General features: G+C 34.0%; 4 protein-coding genes across 6 annotated transcripts; 3 read left to right on the forward strand and 1 right to left on the reverse strand.

The window, feature by feature from the left end:
- The first annotated feature begins 1,271 nt into the window (after positions 1-1,271).
- LOC141689896 (uncharacterized) lies at positions 1,272-6,837 on the forward strand. 3 transcript variants are annotated; one of them, XR_012562577.1, is made up of 4 exons: positions 1,272-2,411; positions 3,933-4,111; positions 4,208-4,277; positions 4,493-6,837. XR_012562577.1 is itself a non-coding variant. In XM_074494404.1 (2 exons), the coding sequence occupies exons 1-2, from the start codon at positions 1,451-1,453 to the stop codon at positions 2,911-2,913; spliced, it is 993 nt and encodes a 330-aa protein (XP_074350505.1). In that variant the 5' UTR covers positions 1,272-1,450; the 3' UTR covers positions 2,914-3,873. The 3 variants fall into 3 exon arrangements, 1 of the variants encoding a protein (XP_074350505.1); XR_012562578.1 differs by having other exon boundaries at positions 1,273-2,411; positions 3,936-4,111; XM_074494404.1 differs by lacking the exons at positions 3,933-4,111; positions 4,208-4,277; positions 4,493-6,837 and adding an exon at positions 2,882-3,873.
- Positions 6,103-6,708, reverse strand: LOC141692184 (uncharacterized). Its single transcript, XM_074496919.1, has one exon. The coding sequence runs from the start codon at positions 6,706-6,708 to the stop codon at positions 6,103-6,105; it is 606 nt and encodes a 201-aa protein (XP_074353020.1).
- Positions 6,838-13,324: 6,487 nt separating the features above from the next.
- Positions 13,325-14,827, forward strand: LOC141692185 (uncharacterized). The gene is made up of 3 exons (XM_074496920.1): positions 13,325-14,350; positions 14,438-14,615; positions 14,709-14,827. The coding sequence occupies exons 1-3, from the start codon at positions 13,817-13,819 to the stop codon at positions 14,825-14,827; spliced, it is 831 nt and encodes a 276-aa protein (XP_074353021.1). The 5' UTR covers positions 13,325-13,816.
- Positions 14,788-15,705, forward strand: LOC141689121 (myb family transcription factor PHL5-like). The gene is made up of 4 exons (XM_074493304.1): positions 14,788-14,928; positions 15,063-15,117; positions 15,243-15,312; positions 15,440-15,705. Exons 1-4 carry the CDS (start codon positions 14,910-14,912, stop codon positions 15,626-15,628), a joined length of 333 nt encoding a protein of 110 aa, XP_074349405.1. The 5' UTR covers positions 14,788-14,909; the 3' UTR covers positions 15,629-15,705.
- The last annotated feature ends 706 nt before the right edge of the window (positions 15,706-16,411 follow it).

Below are 16,411 nucleotides of genomic sequence, written 5' to 3' on the forward strand. Positions count from 1 at the left end.
AAATGTATAAAATTTATCATTTTGAGGGAATATATTCATGATACCAATTATATTCAAGGAAAAAATATTATTAGAGTCAGTGGACTTGAGTACGAAAAATGTAAACTATTTTTAATGGCAACGGTACCGTAGAATATTATAAGTATTATTCGAGTAAAACCAAACATAAACATTGTCAAATTAGAGTTTTCGTAAATGTCAAATTTACTATGACAATGATTGTTAATCGCATGTGAAATAATCTGTTAATGAATTTAAAATGACATTTACAAAATATACACATGCAAATCAATATGAAGAGTCGTTTATAAAATAAACATAATTTGCGTATTCAAAAAAGTAAATTATAAAACAGAAAATACGCATGCATGTAACAATATATATACATATAATTTGTTTGTCATCTTTCATATTAAATTATCAGATTTAGACTATAAACAAAAATAAACTCATGACAATATAATAAATATCGAAATTTCATATTTAAAAGAATAATTAAATAAAAGGGATCATTAATATTACAAAACATTAACATTTTAAGATACCAATCATATAACTAATTTAACAATCACTGATTTACTATAAACATGTAGATATATATTATATTTTAGAAAAATTAATAGTTATTATAGAATTTTCCCGTGCCTTACACGGGGTAAAGAGCTAGTTCAAATTGAATATCTTAAAATTTTGAAAGATTTTCTTAAATCTAAATTGAATATACTCAAATTTTAATAAATTTTTACAATCCAAATTGAATACCTTCGAATCTTATATAAATTTTCAAAATCTAAATTGAATAGCGTAAAATTTAAAAATCCTTAAAAACATCTCGAATACGACCCTTTTAGTATATCAACAAGCGAAACATATTTTATGAAAAGATTTGAAATGGAATTGGATTTGAGAGCATGTCCAACAATGGTTGTAAAGGGGTTGCCAAATATTATTACGTGGATGACAATTTTGATTACGGGGAGATATATGGTTGCCAAAAGTTGTCCACCAAGATTACCAAAATTGACAATTTCCCAAAATGATTAAAATTACATATCAAGGGTAAAAATTGGATATCAATAATATATTTTTTAATATATATGGTATTTATAATTTAATTTAGGAATCACATATATAACTTTTGTAGGTTGTTAAATTATTAGAATATAATGTTGTCAAATTGATATAAAATTGAGTAAAAATAAAATATACATATTAATATACACGATGATTCGATAAGGTTGGCAACTATTTCGGCACCCCGTTTGGATACTCTCACAAACCAGATCCGTTGCCGTACGTGTGGGTTATTTTATCTACTGTTGCCCGCAAATTATTGAAACAGAAAAAAAATATCTCGAAATCCCCCAATTCAAATTCAAACGCTCCACTTTCAATCTTTAAAACCCCCCTTTTTTGCACCGATATTACCAAAATTAAACTCATTTTAAAGATGAAGGCATCAATTAAGTTCCGGGATGAGCAAAAGCCCCTAATTAGAGCTAAAGTGCCTTTAAGCATTCTAGGGTTTCCTTTTCAATCCGGTATTGTCGCCGGCGATACCAAAGAGCTCTCTCTCAATCTCTCCACTTTCTTCGACTCTGGTCCTTCTCTTAAGCTCGCGTATCGGCCTAATGACTCGTTCAATCCTTTTGGTATCGTTTTTAAATCCGGTATCGGTCATTTTGGATCTCCGATTTCGAGTTCGATTACGATGAGCGCCGAGTTTAGTTTTGTTAGTAAGCAAAACCCTAGGTTTTTGGTTCATTTCAAGCCGCGGATCGGCGATTTCACTTTGAAGAAATCGCAGTCGTCTGATTTTGTGGCGAAGTTGAAAGTCAACGGCGATGATGAGAAGGTTGTTGACTCGAATTCGAATTCGAATTCGCCGTCGCCGGCGGTGTTGAGAAACGGTTATTTTAACGATGAGAAGTTGAGTGTGTTGCCGGCGGCGTTTGATGCTGGTGTGGTGAAAGGATGTTTGACCGGAACGGAGGTGACGGCGAGGACGAGTGTGCCGGTGAGAAGCTACGCGGCGGTGAATTTCCGGTGGGGAGTGAGGTTGCCGCCAGTGGATGATGTGGATGCGAAGACGTTGTTGATGAAGAATGAACGGACGGCTGAGATTTCACTAAGGAGGTTTCCTGTTTTGGTGATGAATAAGATCGGGATCGAACACGTGGCGGTTGCGAAGGATAAGAAAGAGTGTGATCAAGTGGTGGAAGGAAGTGGTGACGTGGTAGCGGCGTGTTTGGATGTGAGGCGTCAGATGGAGGCAATTCAGGTGGAGAATGCGAAGATTAGAAGAGCTGTGGAAGATTTGAGCTCGGAGATTGTTAAGGAAAGGAAAGAGATCAAATTCTCCGGTAGAGGTGATCGGAAGTCGCCGGAATTTGTTGATTTTGAGATTAATAGTAAGGCTTAATATGTATTCTTTGTGCTCGGATTGAGTTTAAAGTTCATTTGTTTTGGAAATTTAGGTATGAGAGTATTATTTATTAAATTTGTGGAATCAATAGAACAGAATCTCTCTGTTCTTTTTGGCATAGCAGCAAAACTATTAAAATTTCAAATGGAATATTATGTGACTGAATTGTTAGCAAATTTCGGATGAGCTAGAGAAGCCGCACCGAAGAGTGCACGATGTTATTAGTTAACCGTTTTACAAAATGTAAAGGAATAGAATTGAAACCAGACACGATCACGATCACAGGGAAAGGCGATGTGTTTACCTGTGATCGTGTTTGTGTAGTCCAGTGTAGTCCAATGCTCCAATCTTTCCCTATTTAACTCTCTAACCTGGTAGGAATAGCGAACCTATTATGAGCATTACTCCAATCAACAAAGTTTAGTTTTGCTAATCAAACTACCTCATCTGTGACAGGAAGTTACCATTCCAATCAAGCTGGTTTCTAGGCTGCCATAGATATACCAGCATTCATTGCAACCTCAGTTTTAGCAGCCATAGTCCATACCTTAAGACCCTTCGCAATCCTATCTGCAAACACCATAGCAGCCACACCTACGATAGGAACCCGAGAAGCTTGCCAACACTGCTGGACAAAAGGACAACGCAACAACACATTGAGAATGGTCTCTGGTGCGTCATTACATAAAGGGCAAGTAGTAACTGTAGGTACATGTTTCAGCTTCAGTTGAAAGCGAGTTGGTATCTTTAGTTGCCAGGGACTTCTAAAAAAACCTTAATTAGGTTTTAGCCGATTACCTTTAATCTTGCAGCAAAAGATTAACATTTTTGGCAGAAAACAAGCCAGATTTTTCCTTTAACCAATACCAGGAACCTTGTTCGATGTTTCTGCTTAAAATAACATTCCAAACCAAATCTTGATCTCTACCAGCACGAGCTAAAACCTCTTCATCCCATTCCACAGCATCAGTCCACAGTTCTGCCATGAAGAGCAGGATGAGTAGACTGAATATACGGATTCAAATCATCAGCTAGCCATTGGTCCTTTAATTTACTCGCTTGATTTCCCGACTTGATAGATTATCTAGCTCCTGTCCTAACGAAAACTTGGGAATCTAGTACACTTCTCCAGATGTAGGTGGGATTATTAGCATTGCAACATAGGTAGAGGAAAATCCATTTTTGAATAATTCAACCATAAAATACTTCTATATTTCCAAAACTGTCTTGTTCTACATGACATGTTTAACAATTGTAATTGTAAAAAAGAAGAAGCTATAATCACATCTCAGTTTAATGGCCTTTAGTGCTTTACCGTACTATCCAAAGTTTATAACTTTTATAAACTTTTATATGAGATCCTGTTAGGATAAACAACGGTTTCTTTCACCCTGCACAATATGCATATTGAAATTCTGTTGATCCGCAGTTAGGATCAGGTAGATGAAGTTGTTGCTTATGTTATTATGAGCTATCCCTATTGCCTGACTGCTGCTATTCTCTTCAGTAGACATCACAGGGCCATACTAAAATCTCCGAAACCAAGACTATTTATCATGTGAACTAGGGATGGATTTACTATCGTCAAAGAGTTGAAATCCAAATTGAAATCTGCAGCTAGTCATGTAGAAACCCATCTGATTGAAGGGGCAAGTCACTTTCAAATGGAAGGTGCTGATAAATACGGTACTGAGATGGTGAATCTTATTGTGACATTTATTTTATCACTGTGAATTGCTATATCATCGCAGCATCAGGAGCCTGATCTTTGAACTCCCACAGGAGATGCATTAGGTGATCATCTATCAGATGTAAACTAAATTTTCCAGCTGCGCGCTCTCATCTGCTTACTGTGAGTGCTGCAACATATTAGAAAAGAATACAGCACAATATCTGCATTTCATAAAATTCCCTATTAGGCTTGGTGAAATCTTTTCCAAACAGTATGTAACACATTTTGTCAAATTTCTTTAGAAATATATAATTTTGTAGCATCTTTCGTCGTTATTACTTGACAGTTATATTGTTGCTTTGTTTAACGTGAACAATCTGTTTAAATGTGAACAGGTGCATACATTAATTATCCACACCATTTGTAATGAGTCGTCACAAGAAGTCGAGCCTTTGCCACTACAGTTTTCGAAGTTGAACCTTTGCGACCAGACTATCCATCTATTGGTATTTCTTTACTTCCTCAAGCCTCAACGATACGTTGTGAGATTTAACTGGTATTAAATCTTTCTAATGGGGTTGCAATGATTGAAACAAAGCTCCAAAAGTAAGTTCTTGGTAATGCGCAGTTGTTAAAGCGTACAGATCATTTTCACATTTTTGAATTAGCCGATGTTGTGGGCACAGACGTGTCTGCTGCATTCTTATACTTTCAATAATTAGAGATAAAGTTAGGGGAAGATCCAATCTTGTCGATTGCTACATGATTATAACTGTGGTTATGGTTGAAACTGAGAACTACCTGCACTTATTTTTCAACTTAAAAACAGTGTACATCAATGATTAGAGTAGTAAATCTTTAAGATTACAACCAAGTCTTTAATCATAACATAGGAGCTGAAGTAGAGTAGAATGTAAGTCTTTTCTGGCACTCAGATCAGTCACAGCTAAGTCTTTTACTTACTACAAATAATGCTGGTGCTGCAGTGCTGCTGCTTCTACCATGTGTGTGTCTGGCAAATACACATAAGAGGCACATCCTTATGTCAAAGTTTCGAATTCCAGGATGAAAAATTACCCATCTTTTTGTTCATTGATTTTGTTGTGTTTAGTATAAAAGATCTAAACTTATTAGAAGGTTTACTAAACAATTACATAATTGAGGAATATATTATTCATACATGTTGGCCACTTGGCTAGCCAAAAGAACTATTGCATGGGGCCTAAGCTGCAAACTGTTAGAATAGTATAAGATCCTATTCAGACGTTCCTCTACTGGCTTAAGGTTTTAGTGCGACTGGTTATTTAACATGGTATCAGAGCTCGGTTTAGGAAATGACTCGGGTTCGAGTTGTTGTCAATCGTAGCAAAAAGTATCGTACGATCAAGAGATGATTGATCTTCCGCGCTAAGGCTAGCATCTCATCTCATCTTTCATCTTATTGCTTCGAGCTCTCTTCTGTTAAAAAGTATAAGATAACCGAGGCCAAACTAGCAAGTAGTCAGTGTATAAAGAGATGGAGTTGAGTAGATAATTCCAAAGATACTCTGACTTAGTCCAACCTTACTTGGTACATACTAACACTAAGTGGCTGGAGGGACCATCTTGATTGACATATTCATTGTCTCTTCTGATGAAGAGACTCTAAACTCACATATTTACCCAGGTGGTCTCAGAACTGTGAATCTGAAGAAAGGACTCTATCCATGCATCCTAACAGAAAAGAAAATAACACAAAAAACTAGAGCTGTTCGCGAACCGAGAAGTATGAAAGCTTGTGAAGTCATGAACTCCCATAATTTATGGAATGCAACCTTACATTTGCACAACAGAGGAAATGTACAAATTCAACACCTCATAGCATGTACATCCTCTAAGTCACATAATTGAAAATTAAAACAGATAAAATTTGGTTAAAGAAACCTTAACCCCCACATCACCCCCCTTTCCCACCACACTATTGTAACAAAAACATGAAAGAATTTAAGAGATTATAGAAAGGTCCTCACACACTTCTAGCCATCATTTCTTGAAACATCCTGTATGATTCTTGCTTCTCCAGCTTAAATTTCTCATGGCAATTTGCAATGAACATGTCAGCTAGCTTATCAATCTCATTCATATCATTGGTCTTTTTTGAATCCTCGTTAACTTTCTTTTCAAGCCAATGAAGGTACCCGGAAAGCTGTGATTCTTCCATTTCATGACATCCTGGTGAGATGATAGAATTCCACGTAGCATCGTAATACGAGTGGCTCACAGAGGACTCATTCTGCTGTGGCGACGCCACTGGCAACACAGGAGAAGAGCACCAATTGTAGTGCATTCTAAAGGAACCAAAAAATATTTTATTCCTGTTCTTGTGCTTTTTTGTGGTAAACTCTGTCAGGTATAGAAGCTGAATATCTTTCAAAACCCCAATCAAGATGATCTTGGCCTTGGTGAGAGCCCGCACGACTCGAGAAATGTGTGATAATATGAATGTGTGAGCTAGAGTTTTGAACTTGGTTGAGCTTGTGGTGGTATTAGTAGCAAAAGAAGATGGAGATTTTAAGGAGAAAACATGAGAAGACTGGAGTGGCTTTAGTTTAAGAAGAGAAGGGCTAGCCATTTGTTTTGACAGGTAAAATGTGTATAGTTCAAATGAATTTATAAAGGCTCATGTTTAACAAGATTGCCAATAGAGGTTAGGTAACTTGAATAAAGTGTAAACAACTTTGCAGATTATAAATCAAGTTGGAGAACCTGCTTTGTTTTTCATGGTTTTAAACCATCAGGGATATACACATGACTTGTTTGGTTATTACAGGACCACTTCAAATGTGTAAAATCAGGCCCCAGAGATGTTATAATAAAGTATTAAATTGTTACTTTTGTGCTCTGTTGTAGAAATCAGACGATTTTTTCAAAAATCAATGTTAAATCGCTCAAAAATCGGTCAAAAATATTTGTCCGTCCGATTTGAACGATTTCCGATAAATCGCCGATCCGATTTTTTAAAAATCGTCCGATAAATTGCAAATCGGTATCTCTCCAATTTCCGAAATCTATAGCACTGTTTTGTGTAATTACATGTTCAAAGTAAAGACTTTAGGGAAATTGTGTTTATCTCTTCCAGCTATTCACTTTCTCAATTTTCAACATCTTGGCCTAAATTTATTTGAAATGAGGTGAAATGTCCAATATGCTACAGAGTACAGGGCACAAAATAGTACTACTACCAATGACTAAAAAAAAAACTTGCATGCATAATGTAGAGCAAGTTTTTAGGTACACCTTATGTCTCTAATTTTGTTGAATTACGTGTTTGAGTGTTATCGGACCTATCTCAATCTCGAAATATAATTTAAAGGGTGAAAGTGTTATCGGACCTTCTCCGTTCAAGTAACTCCTATTTCATTCCAACCAATCGACAAAAGCTTGATCAATGGATCAACATGTTCCATTTCAATTTCAGAACTTGATTCGAAAGTGTGACAATCTTGAGAAACTCAAAATACGAAATAAAGCGATAGTTTAGACAATGTGGTCCATTGCAGAGTGAGGCAGAAAGAGGGGGATAACTAAAGTTACAAAAGTATTGTTGGTTCTGTAGGTGACTAATGCCCAAATCTCACGGGGGGCTTATTAGAATCCAATCTGATCTGATCTGGTCATGTAATAAGAGTTAAACATGGCCGATTCCTCGCCGAAATGATAACCCCAATGATATTAGTTTAATCAACCAAAGTTGTCACTCGTGCAGTGTTCTGAAAAGCGGAAATCGGCATTGTTCGGTAGACAACCTTCAGTCGTTAAGCGGATAATCGATAATTAATCGGATTGAATAATCGGAGCATTAATTGGACGTGTTTAATAAAATATAAAATTAATTAATTAATTAATTATACTAAATATATTAATTTAAGAAAATAGTGCAGCGATTACTCGGATTATAAAATCGAATCGACGAGCATATTAAAACGATTAATCGATAAAATTGGTGATTTTTAAAACATAACACTCGTATACTGATACAAAAGATCAAATGTTAATAATTCAAAAACATAAAACCCCACAATTTCTTTTTTGCCTAGAGAACATCAATATGTCAGTGACATCACTTATCTTTCCTCCATTTCTAATCCATTTCATGATTTTCAGGTCATTATCTTAACACTGATTTCTTCTTCTTGGACTCTTATGAGATCATAAGTTTTAATGCTAATCATGATTTGATTAATAAACATAGATTTGCATAATTTACCCTCTGAAACAGTTGTTTGTTTTGTGACACTTGTTTAATGGGAAAAACTAATGAGAAAATTGTTGAATCTCGTATTAAAAGGACTTAATATGTATATCATACTTAATTATAATATCGAGTGCACGATATCAAGGTAAAGACCGGGAAAGAATCTTGTTGGACCTTTCCCTGACACGTTAAGTGATATGAGCTGGTTACCGAAGATGATAATAGGTGAAATTGTGAAATTTTAGTTTGTGTGAAAAGATACATTCAACATCACATAGCTAAAGATTGGGAATATATTCATCACACTTTTCTTTTTCATATTCCCTCTAATCATTTGTCACCATCACCAAAAGTCCTATGTAAACATTTCAGCTTTTGTAGGTTTTGAAAATTTTGAATTTCTATGCTACTTGTGCTAGCTGCTGCTGCTCTCTTTCTGTTTACATCTCTACTTAAAAACAATTTAAGGTTATCGCAGTTTGCAAATATACTTACTAGGAGTCCTGAACACACTTTCTGGTAATGTAGTAGTCAGAATCTAAACGAGTATCGATGAGTATTTACACAATCTGAATTTACAAAATAAATAATTTAAACTCCTAGCAATCTCGTGTTCTTATGTGTTACGTATTGGCTAGAGAGAATGTCGCAGACATAAATAATGATCGCAGAGTTGCAATTATGAATGACATAATGCTCAACTGAAGGCAGCTGTAAACCAAGGCTGCATTAGTACTGAAAAAGATAGTTATGTGTAGGTTTAGAACAGTGATGACAGAACAGATGTCGAGTTTCCTTTAAAAATCTGTCAAGATTCTGAGGATCATCTGCATTATACGATGCAAGATGCAGCTTACGTAGAAGCAACTTATTGAGTCTGAGATCCAAACATGAAGTATGAACTCGGTATAGTGCACTTCATGTTGTTACTGAGAAAAGGAAGATGCATAATCACTAAAGTTTCAGTGACATAGGGTTAAACATATTTAAGGTACTGTAAGCGTAAAAGGAACTAGTATGACATAGTCAGAAACCCCACAAAACTTCATCAAATCATGGTGTAGTTAGTGCATGATGATGCTTAGATAGCTAGTACGAACTTGTGCATAAATCAGCATATTGCAGATTTGTACTGTTTCATATACATGTGAATTGGAAGTTGCAGGAATGGATCAAAGTACAACTTTTTGAATGCAAGGAGGTTAAGGAAAGAACATAATGCTTCACTATTGTTGATTTTAGCATGTCAATTTATTCCAACCAAGCTGAAGATGAGTACAAGGTCTGATAATTTGCCAGGAAAGTATCTGTAATTCACCTAATCATCTTTAATGGTTCCATATATGAGATGCAAGAGTATATGTTTGGTTATGGATCATGCATGAACTGCATAACTAGAATCCCAGATAAGAATGTACATTTATTCAGCGGCGGATCCGGAGCTCAACTTCCGTGGGCAACTTGTACTTACGTGACTATGTTACGTGTTAGTGTTCGAAATTCAACATTCTTTGATCATTTTCACTAGATTTTTCAAATTTTTTTAATATTTAAGTAATAAAAATTAGTATTTTAATCATTTAATCTACAATTTATGATCATATGACTATAAATAAAATTTAATATGACTTAAATTATGAAAAGTTTACTAACATTATAGAGGCACTTAGTATTTTCCGGTGATCGCACTTTATAAAATATATACATATTTATAACTAAATTTTTTAATAAAAACTCAATAAATTTTTGGTAAGTGGCGTATCCCCGTTAACCCCTACATGAATCCGCTCTCAATCTTTGGAGGGACCAAGTTATAACCAGTCATGCAAATGACAATTTGTTCAGGGGATTATAGATAATTAAGGCCACCTTTAGTTATTTAAGGGTAGTTCTTTTCTTCTTTTATCTCCAGAGAATGAGGGCTAACCTTAGAAAACTTTAATGGGCTCTTCTTCATTTGGTGGACAAGGCCAGCATACTGGGCTGGACTGAAATACACATGTTGCTTATTACAACCAAGAATGGAAAATTTATAATACAATGGGTTCGTTTGTTTGGAGAAGTGGTATGAGGTTGGAATCAGGAATCGATTTAAGATGGTATGTGGTTGAAGTGTCATTTATGATATCATGTGTTTGGTTGAGTGATGGAATGAATATTTAATATTTAAAATATTTTTTAAGCTATTAATTTTAATTAATTTAAATATTATTTTAATTATCATTTTAATAAATTTGAGTCCATTAAATTATTTTTGTATTACGTTTACATTTGATTGCTTAAATAAAGTTGAAATAGTATAAATAAAATTGATTACACATACCAACTCTCCCCCTGGGTATCAAAAACTCATACCTTGAGGGTACGAGAAATGGGTTTGTAGGAAAAAAAATTCTGACCAAATATCAGGTATGGGGTTGAAATGAACGAAATCCTGATATCACAATGCCTCCAACCAAACGACCCCTAATATAGTTAGGGTATAAATGAAGGAAAATACAGATGTTAACTTTCCTTATAAAGGCCAACAAATGGTTTGTTGACTTTGTTCCTGGAAACTCAAAAATCCGACTTCTGATATGTGCGCGGGTGAAATAATTAGCAAAAGAAATTTAATTTCTTGATAATAATATGAAACCTCACGTGTATATACATCCGTTCATGAATTAAATTCCGACTACTGTCATGCCACGTAATTTTGTAAATATCGTAGGAAGAGAAGAAGAAAGAAATCCCCACGGGGCAATATTAGCAACAAGATTTGCAGGATGTTGTTTAGGTGGTCTGAAGGGGCAGATTGTCCCTGCACATTTGCATTATTTTTTTATTGTCATGACTCATCACCCCAATACAAAATTACTACCAATACATAATATAACACAATTACATACATAAAATAATGCGCCTCGATGACGATGATTTCAATAATTTTTACAACTTATTCTTATATTTATTTTTTTACCCAAATTTTCTATTCTTTTCGAACCCTGTACGAAATGTATCAATATCGCACGCTATCGAGGAAAGACTTTTTATAACATACCATTCCAAACATCATCTCACATATACCTCACAATTCGTTCGTGTTGTATATTTTCGTGTCGTGTATTTTCGTGTTTCGTGTACTTGAAGGTCAAATACAAAACCAATATGTTTAGGGTTCGTGTACTTTCGTTTCGTGTCATTTCGTGTCGTATTTTTCGTGTAAAATCGAATATTAATATTAATTAAAATAAATTAATAAATAATTAAAAATATAAAATTTTTAGGTAATTTTTTATAAAATATATTAAATATATATATTTAGATCACATTTATATACATATTATAAGATTAAGTAATTATTTTAAAAATGAATATGCATATGTCTATTATAAATATAGCTATATACATTATAAATATTACTATTTAATTATAATATTTATTTATATCGTATACTTCGTATCGTGTCGTGTACTCGAAGGAAAAACACAAATCCGACACTAAATTTCGGTCATGTACTTTTGTGTTTGTATATTTTCATGTCGTGTACTAAAATGACAAACACAAACACTAAATTTTCTTGTCGTTTCGTGTCCAAAATTGTCGGGTCTAATCTCCCAACTGTTGTGTAAGCATGTAAATGATTTGTTCCCTCTTACGGGAGCTCAAAAATCCGTGTACAGGACGATGATTTCAATAATTTTTACGTATGCTTATTTTTTTCTAAACACATATGAAATGTATTAATATTGCAACATATCATATTATAGTACATGGCAAGCATGATAATTTCAGACCAAACTTAAATTAATTAAAACATCTGTTCAACTCATAGGCTCATAGTAAAGCTAATAATATGAGTACGAAGATGATTAAAATTTATTATAAATTGTAGTAGTACATTTTAGAAGCTTATAATGGGCATGTTTGGCTACTAGCTTATAAGCTACGTTTGACTTATAAGTTCGTGACAACTTATTGATGACTGTTTGTCGAACCAACTTATAAGTTGAATTCACAACTTATAAGCTGATAAGTGGAAAGTTGACAGTGACGTACTTTTTTTCAACTTATTTTCATTTTTTTTAAAGTTTTGATTTTAAAATATAAATTTTTAAATATTTTCTAATTTAAGATTCATGAACTAAGATAATTGTATTTAATAATTATTTGTTTTAATTCATTTAAGTAAAAAAAACTTCTGACATATAAGTAAATTTATCCAAACACTTATAAAATTTATCCCTTATTTCGCAATTAATCATTTTAAGTGATAAATTACCTATTTTAAGATTTCTCAAACGGGCACAATATGTACTATGTTAAGTACTGACACTTGAGAAGTTATAAAAAAAGCTTATCATGTCCTCGTCTACTAGTTTCCTCATTTCTTTGATATACCAATTAGAGTTTCGGTCAATAATCTAAGCTCTATTATAAAAATCGGTTGATTTTTCAAAAATCATTGATACATGACTCAAAATTTAATTAAAAATATTTGACCGATTTCCGATAAATCGTCGATAAATCATCTGATTTTTTAAAATAGTCCGATAAATCGCAAATCGGTACCTCAACAAAATAACTCTGATTTCCGAAATATGTAACACTGAATCTACGTGAGTTTCAACTGCATCACCAATTAACTAGAATAATTTTAACCTTACCAGAAATGCGTTTCAAAATGGTTTAGAATGATAATGTGTTAATTAGTTATTAGTTATTTTTTTAAAAAAAATTAATGAACTCCGCATGTATTAATACGAACATCACTAGTTAAAACTTAAAGCACATGCATACATAATTTAAAACTTGCTTAAACATAATCCGGCTTATATTCTTCCATTGCTAATGTTAAACACAAAAGAAGAATTATAGAAAAAGGAAGAACAAATTAGGAATCAAAAGAAAAAAAAAGGACAAGAAAAGCAGAACACCAGGAATCCCATTAAAATTGCACATATTCCATTTTTCTTATTAAATTCTTCTGGTCTCTTTATTATTCAACTTTTATTCTCATTGGAGATCCTTGTGGCACCATTTAGTTGGTCATGAATATTATAATCCAATAAACTATTTTAAATCTGAGCAATAGAAATTATCATGGACATATTTGTTTTACACTAGGCCTATTCAGTTTTAGGCTCTGTGATTGTCAAAAGCTGAGCTGTTCATTCATATCCATACAAAGGAATCAATCTTATGGCCTCTGTCCATTGCAAAATTTGACATATTCTTGTATCTTATATATCAAGTCTTGTAGGTTGTGCAGCATATTGTGCTGTTATATATCACAAAGAATCAAGAATGCACTAGTCACTATTATCCAACAGTGGCTCTGCAGGTTTTGTGCTTCTTATCTGCATCCTGATATGCTTGTGCTGATGGTATTTTTGTTGGTTTTTTACGCGTAAAATTGAAGAAATTCTATAAATGATTGCTGATGAGCTAGGGTTTTGTTAGTCAAGGGAGTTGGATATTGAGTGTTTTGATTATTTGGAGAATGAAATTCCAGAAGGTTTGTGTTCAGGGAAGTATTTATCAGAATCATGGATTGGTAGATGGTTTTAATTTGGATCATGCAAAGCATTTTTCGCAACAGAGTGGTGTTCAGACTGGAGTTTTTGTAGAAGGGTCACAAAATAGCAGTGATCATGCTAATTTAGCAAGCACCATAATGAGTCATATTGGTTCACCAGGATCTGCCTTTTTTGCAACTGAAAGATACATGGGCTTGCCTTGTTATGATTATCCGGAAAATAATCCTAATTTATGCCCTGAAATAACAAACCAGATACCTTGTTTGCAGCAATCTGTTGGTGAAACTTTGTATGTTGATCAATCATCATTGGAGCAAGCCAAGACAGGCTTTGCATCTTTTGAGTCAGCTACAAAAGCTGGCTCTTGCATTTCTGAGAAATCTTACTCGGAGAGAGACCGGATTATGCAGCTTAAAAGAAAGTTGTTTGAAGATAATTATGATACTCCTGAGAAGAGGCAAGCATCAGTTCCTTGTGATGGAGATAGTGGTATTTCTGTAAGTACTTTTTCCTTTTTATATGTTTTTATTGGTAGTTCTTTATTTTCTGTATAACTAAGATTAAGGTCAATGATCATTTTACAGCTCTCACACAATTCATATGGATATCAAGTTACAAATATGGGGCAATCTGCAGGAGCTAGTGGTAATGCTGCAGTTCCTTCTGCTTCAGCTGCTAATTCATGTAAAACGCGCATAAGATGGAGTCAAGATCTCCATGATCAGTTTGTTGAGTGCGTAAATCGTCTTGGTGGATCTGAAAGTATGATATTTTTTAACCTAAGAGGCATATCACTTTAATCAGTTTTGAGAAAAAGAGTTGATGGTTAATGGTTGTTTTCATATATATTAACAGAGGCAACACCAAAGGCAATATTAAGATTGATGGAATCTGATGTATTGACAATCTATCATGTAAAAGTCATTTGCAGGTTCCAACTTTATCATAAAAACTTTGTTTTAAACTATATTTGATTTCACCGAGATCTATATTTGATCAAAATATATCGTGTTCATAATTGATATTCTTTTGCAGAAGTATCGAATTGCTAAGTATATGCCAGACTCTGCAGAAGGTAGATTTTAACAACATACTGTTTATTTCCAGTTTCTTGAATAGATTATCAATACACAGTTTAAAAACACATAAGAAGTAAGACAAACTGTGGTCGGTGGAGCTCTATAGATTAATTTCTCTTATTTGTTGCAGGAAAATCTGAGAAACAGACAAGCACGAGTGACACAGAACAGATTGGAACTAAGACGTAAAATCTTTTGATACTTAATCATCGATTATAAATTATCCCCAGAATTTAACTCTGAGAGTTCTTCTGATTCATATTTGATTTCTTTTTAGTCGAGTTTAACATAAAAACTATTTTCAATGCAGTAGCATGTATTTCAAGGAAGCGCTACAGATGCAACTAGACGTCCAAAGGCGTCTTCATGAGCAATTAGAGGTATAAATTCATGAAAGCACTTTTGAGTAAAACATCGTCGAGGATAAGTATTGAATAGGAAATGTAGTAACTTCTCATCTCTTTAGAGTACTGACTAATATGCATGTGCATTTTGTTTGTTAAAAAGATTCAAAAACATCTGCAATTGAGAATAGAAGAACAAGGGAAACAGCTGAAGCAGATGTTTGATCTGCAACAACATAAAACCACAAGTGTTGTTGAATCTCAGAAGTCATCAACTGAACCACCACCCCCTGATGATCCATTGATTACGAAAAGTGATGACAATCTGCAGCACCTCGTCGAGATTGATTAAACAATGCAGCAATTCTACTTTATACTTCATTTCAAGTTTACTGGTTGTCTTGAAAAATGAGCTATTTCTGTAATTTGAATTCGGATTGGAGTAAAAGAGCTTTATAGTTTTAAACAAATGTACCTACCTTGTCTTCTGTAAAGGATTAAAATAGAGTCCATTCAAAATTCAGACCATTCCTAAAGAATAGAATTTCCAAACTTGTTTATCACTGGTGTTGAGGTCTCCAAACTATTGTCAGAATTGAAACTGAACCAGTTGAGGAAGTGATCATATTTTCTCCAAAAACAATCAAAGAACAAGGACTCAAGGAAAATCGCTGTATCAGACAATTAGTCATTGCAGGAGAAGCAGAAATTTGTAATCTTTACATAGCAAAAGAAAGTTCAAATTGATTCAAACAATAGGATCACGCGGACCCTTTTTCTCCAGGGTCCCTTCTGCCTAAATTATCTCCGACTTTCCCTCATTAACAATAATTTTCTGAATGTGTGTGTGTGCATATAGTTGGAGGAGAAATAGATTGAAATCGAGGCAGGGAATAAAAAAAATTGAAATAAGAACAATGGAAGAATTACTGATATTTTCTTTTACCATAAACAAGCAGAGTTACTGATATTTTTTCTGAACTCATTAATAATCAGTAATAGTATCGAATTTCAGAGGGATGGTCTGTTCCCAGTTGCCAACCTCAACTCCATACAATTCCGCCAGCACGTATAGTAGTATAAATGTACATTGTACATGTTTGCATATGGGTGTGCATTCGATCTTTTCTGAATA

The sequence above is a fragment of the Apium graveolens genome, chromosome 10, assembly GCF_009905375.1.
Source record: "Apium graveolens cultivar Ventura chromosome 10, ASM990537v1, whole genome shotgun sequence".
Taxonomy (NCBI): domain Eukaryota; kingdom Viridiplantae; phylum Streptophyta; class Magnoliopsida; order Apiales; family Apiaceae; genus Apium; species Apium graveolens.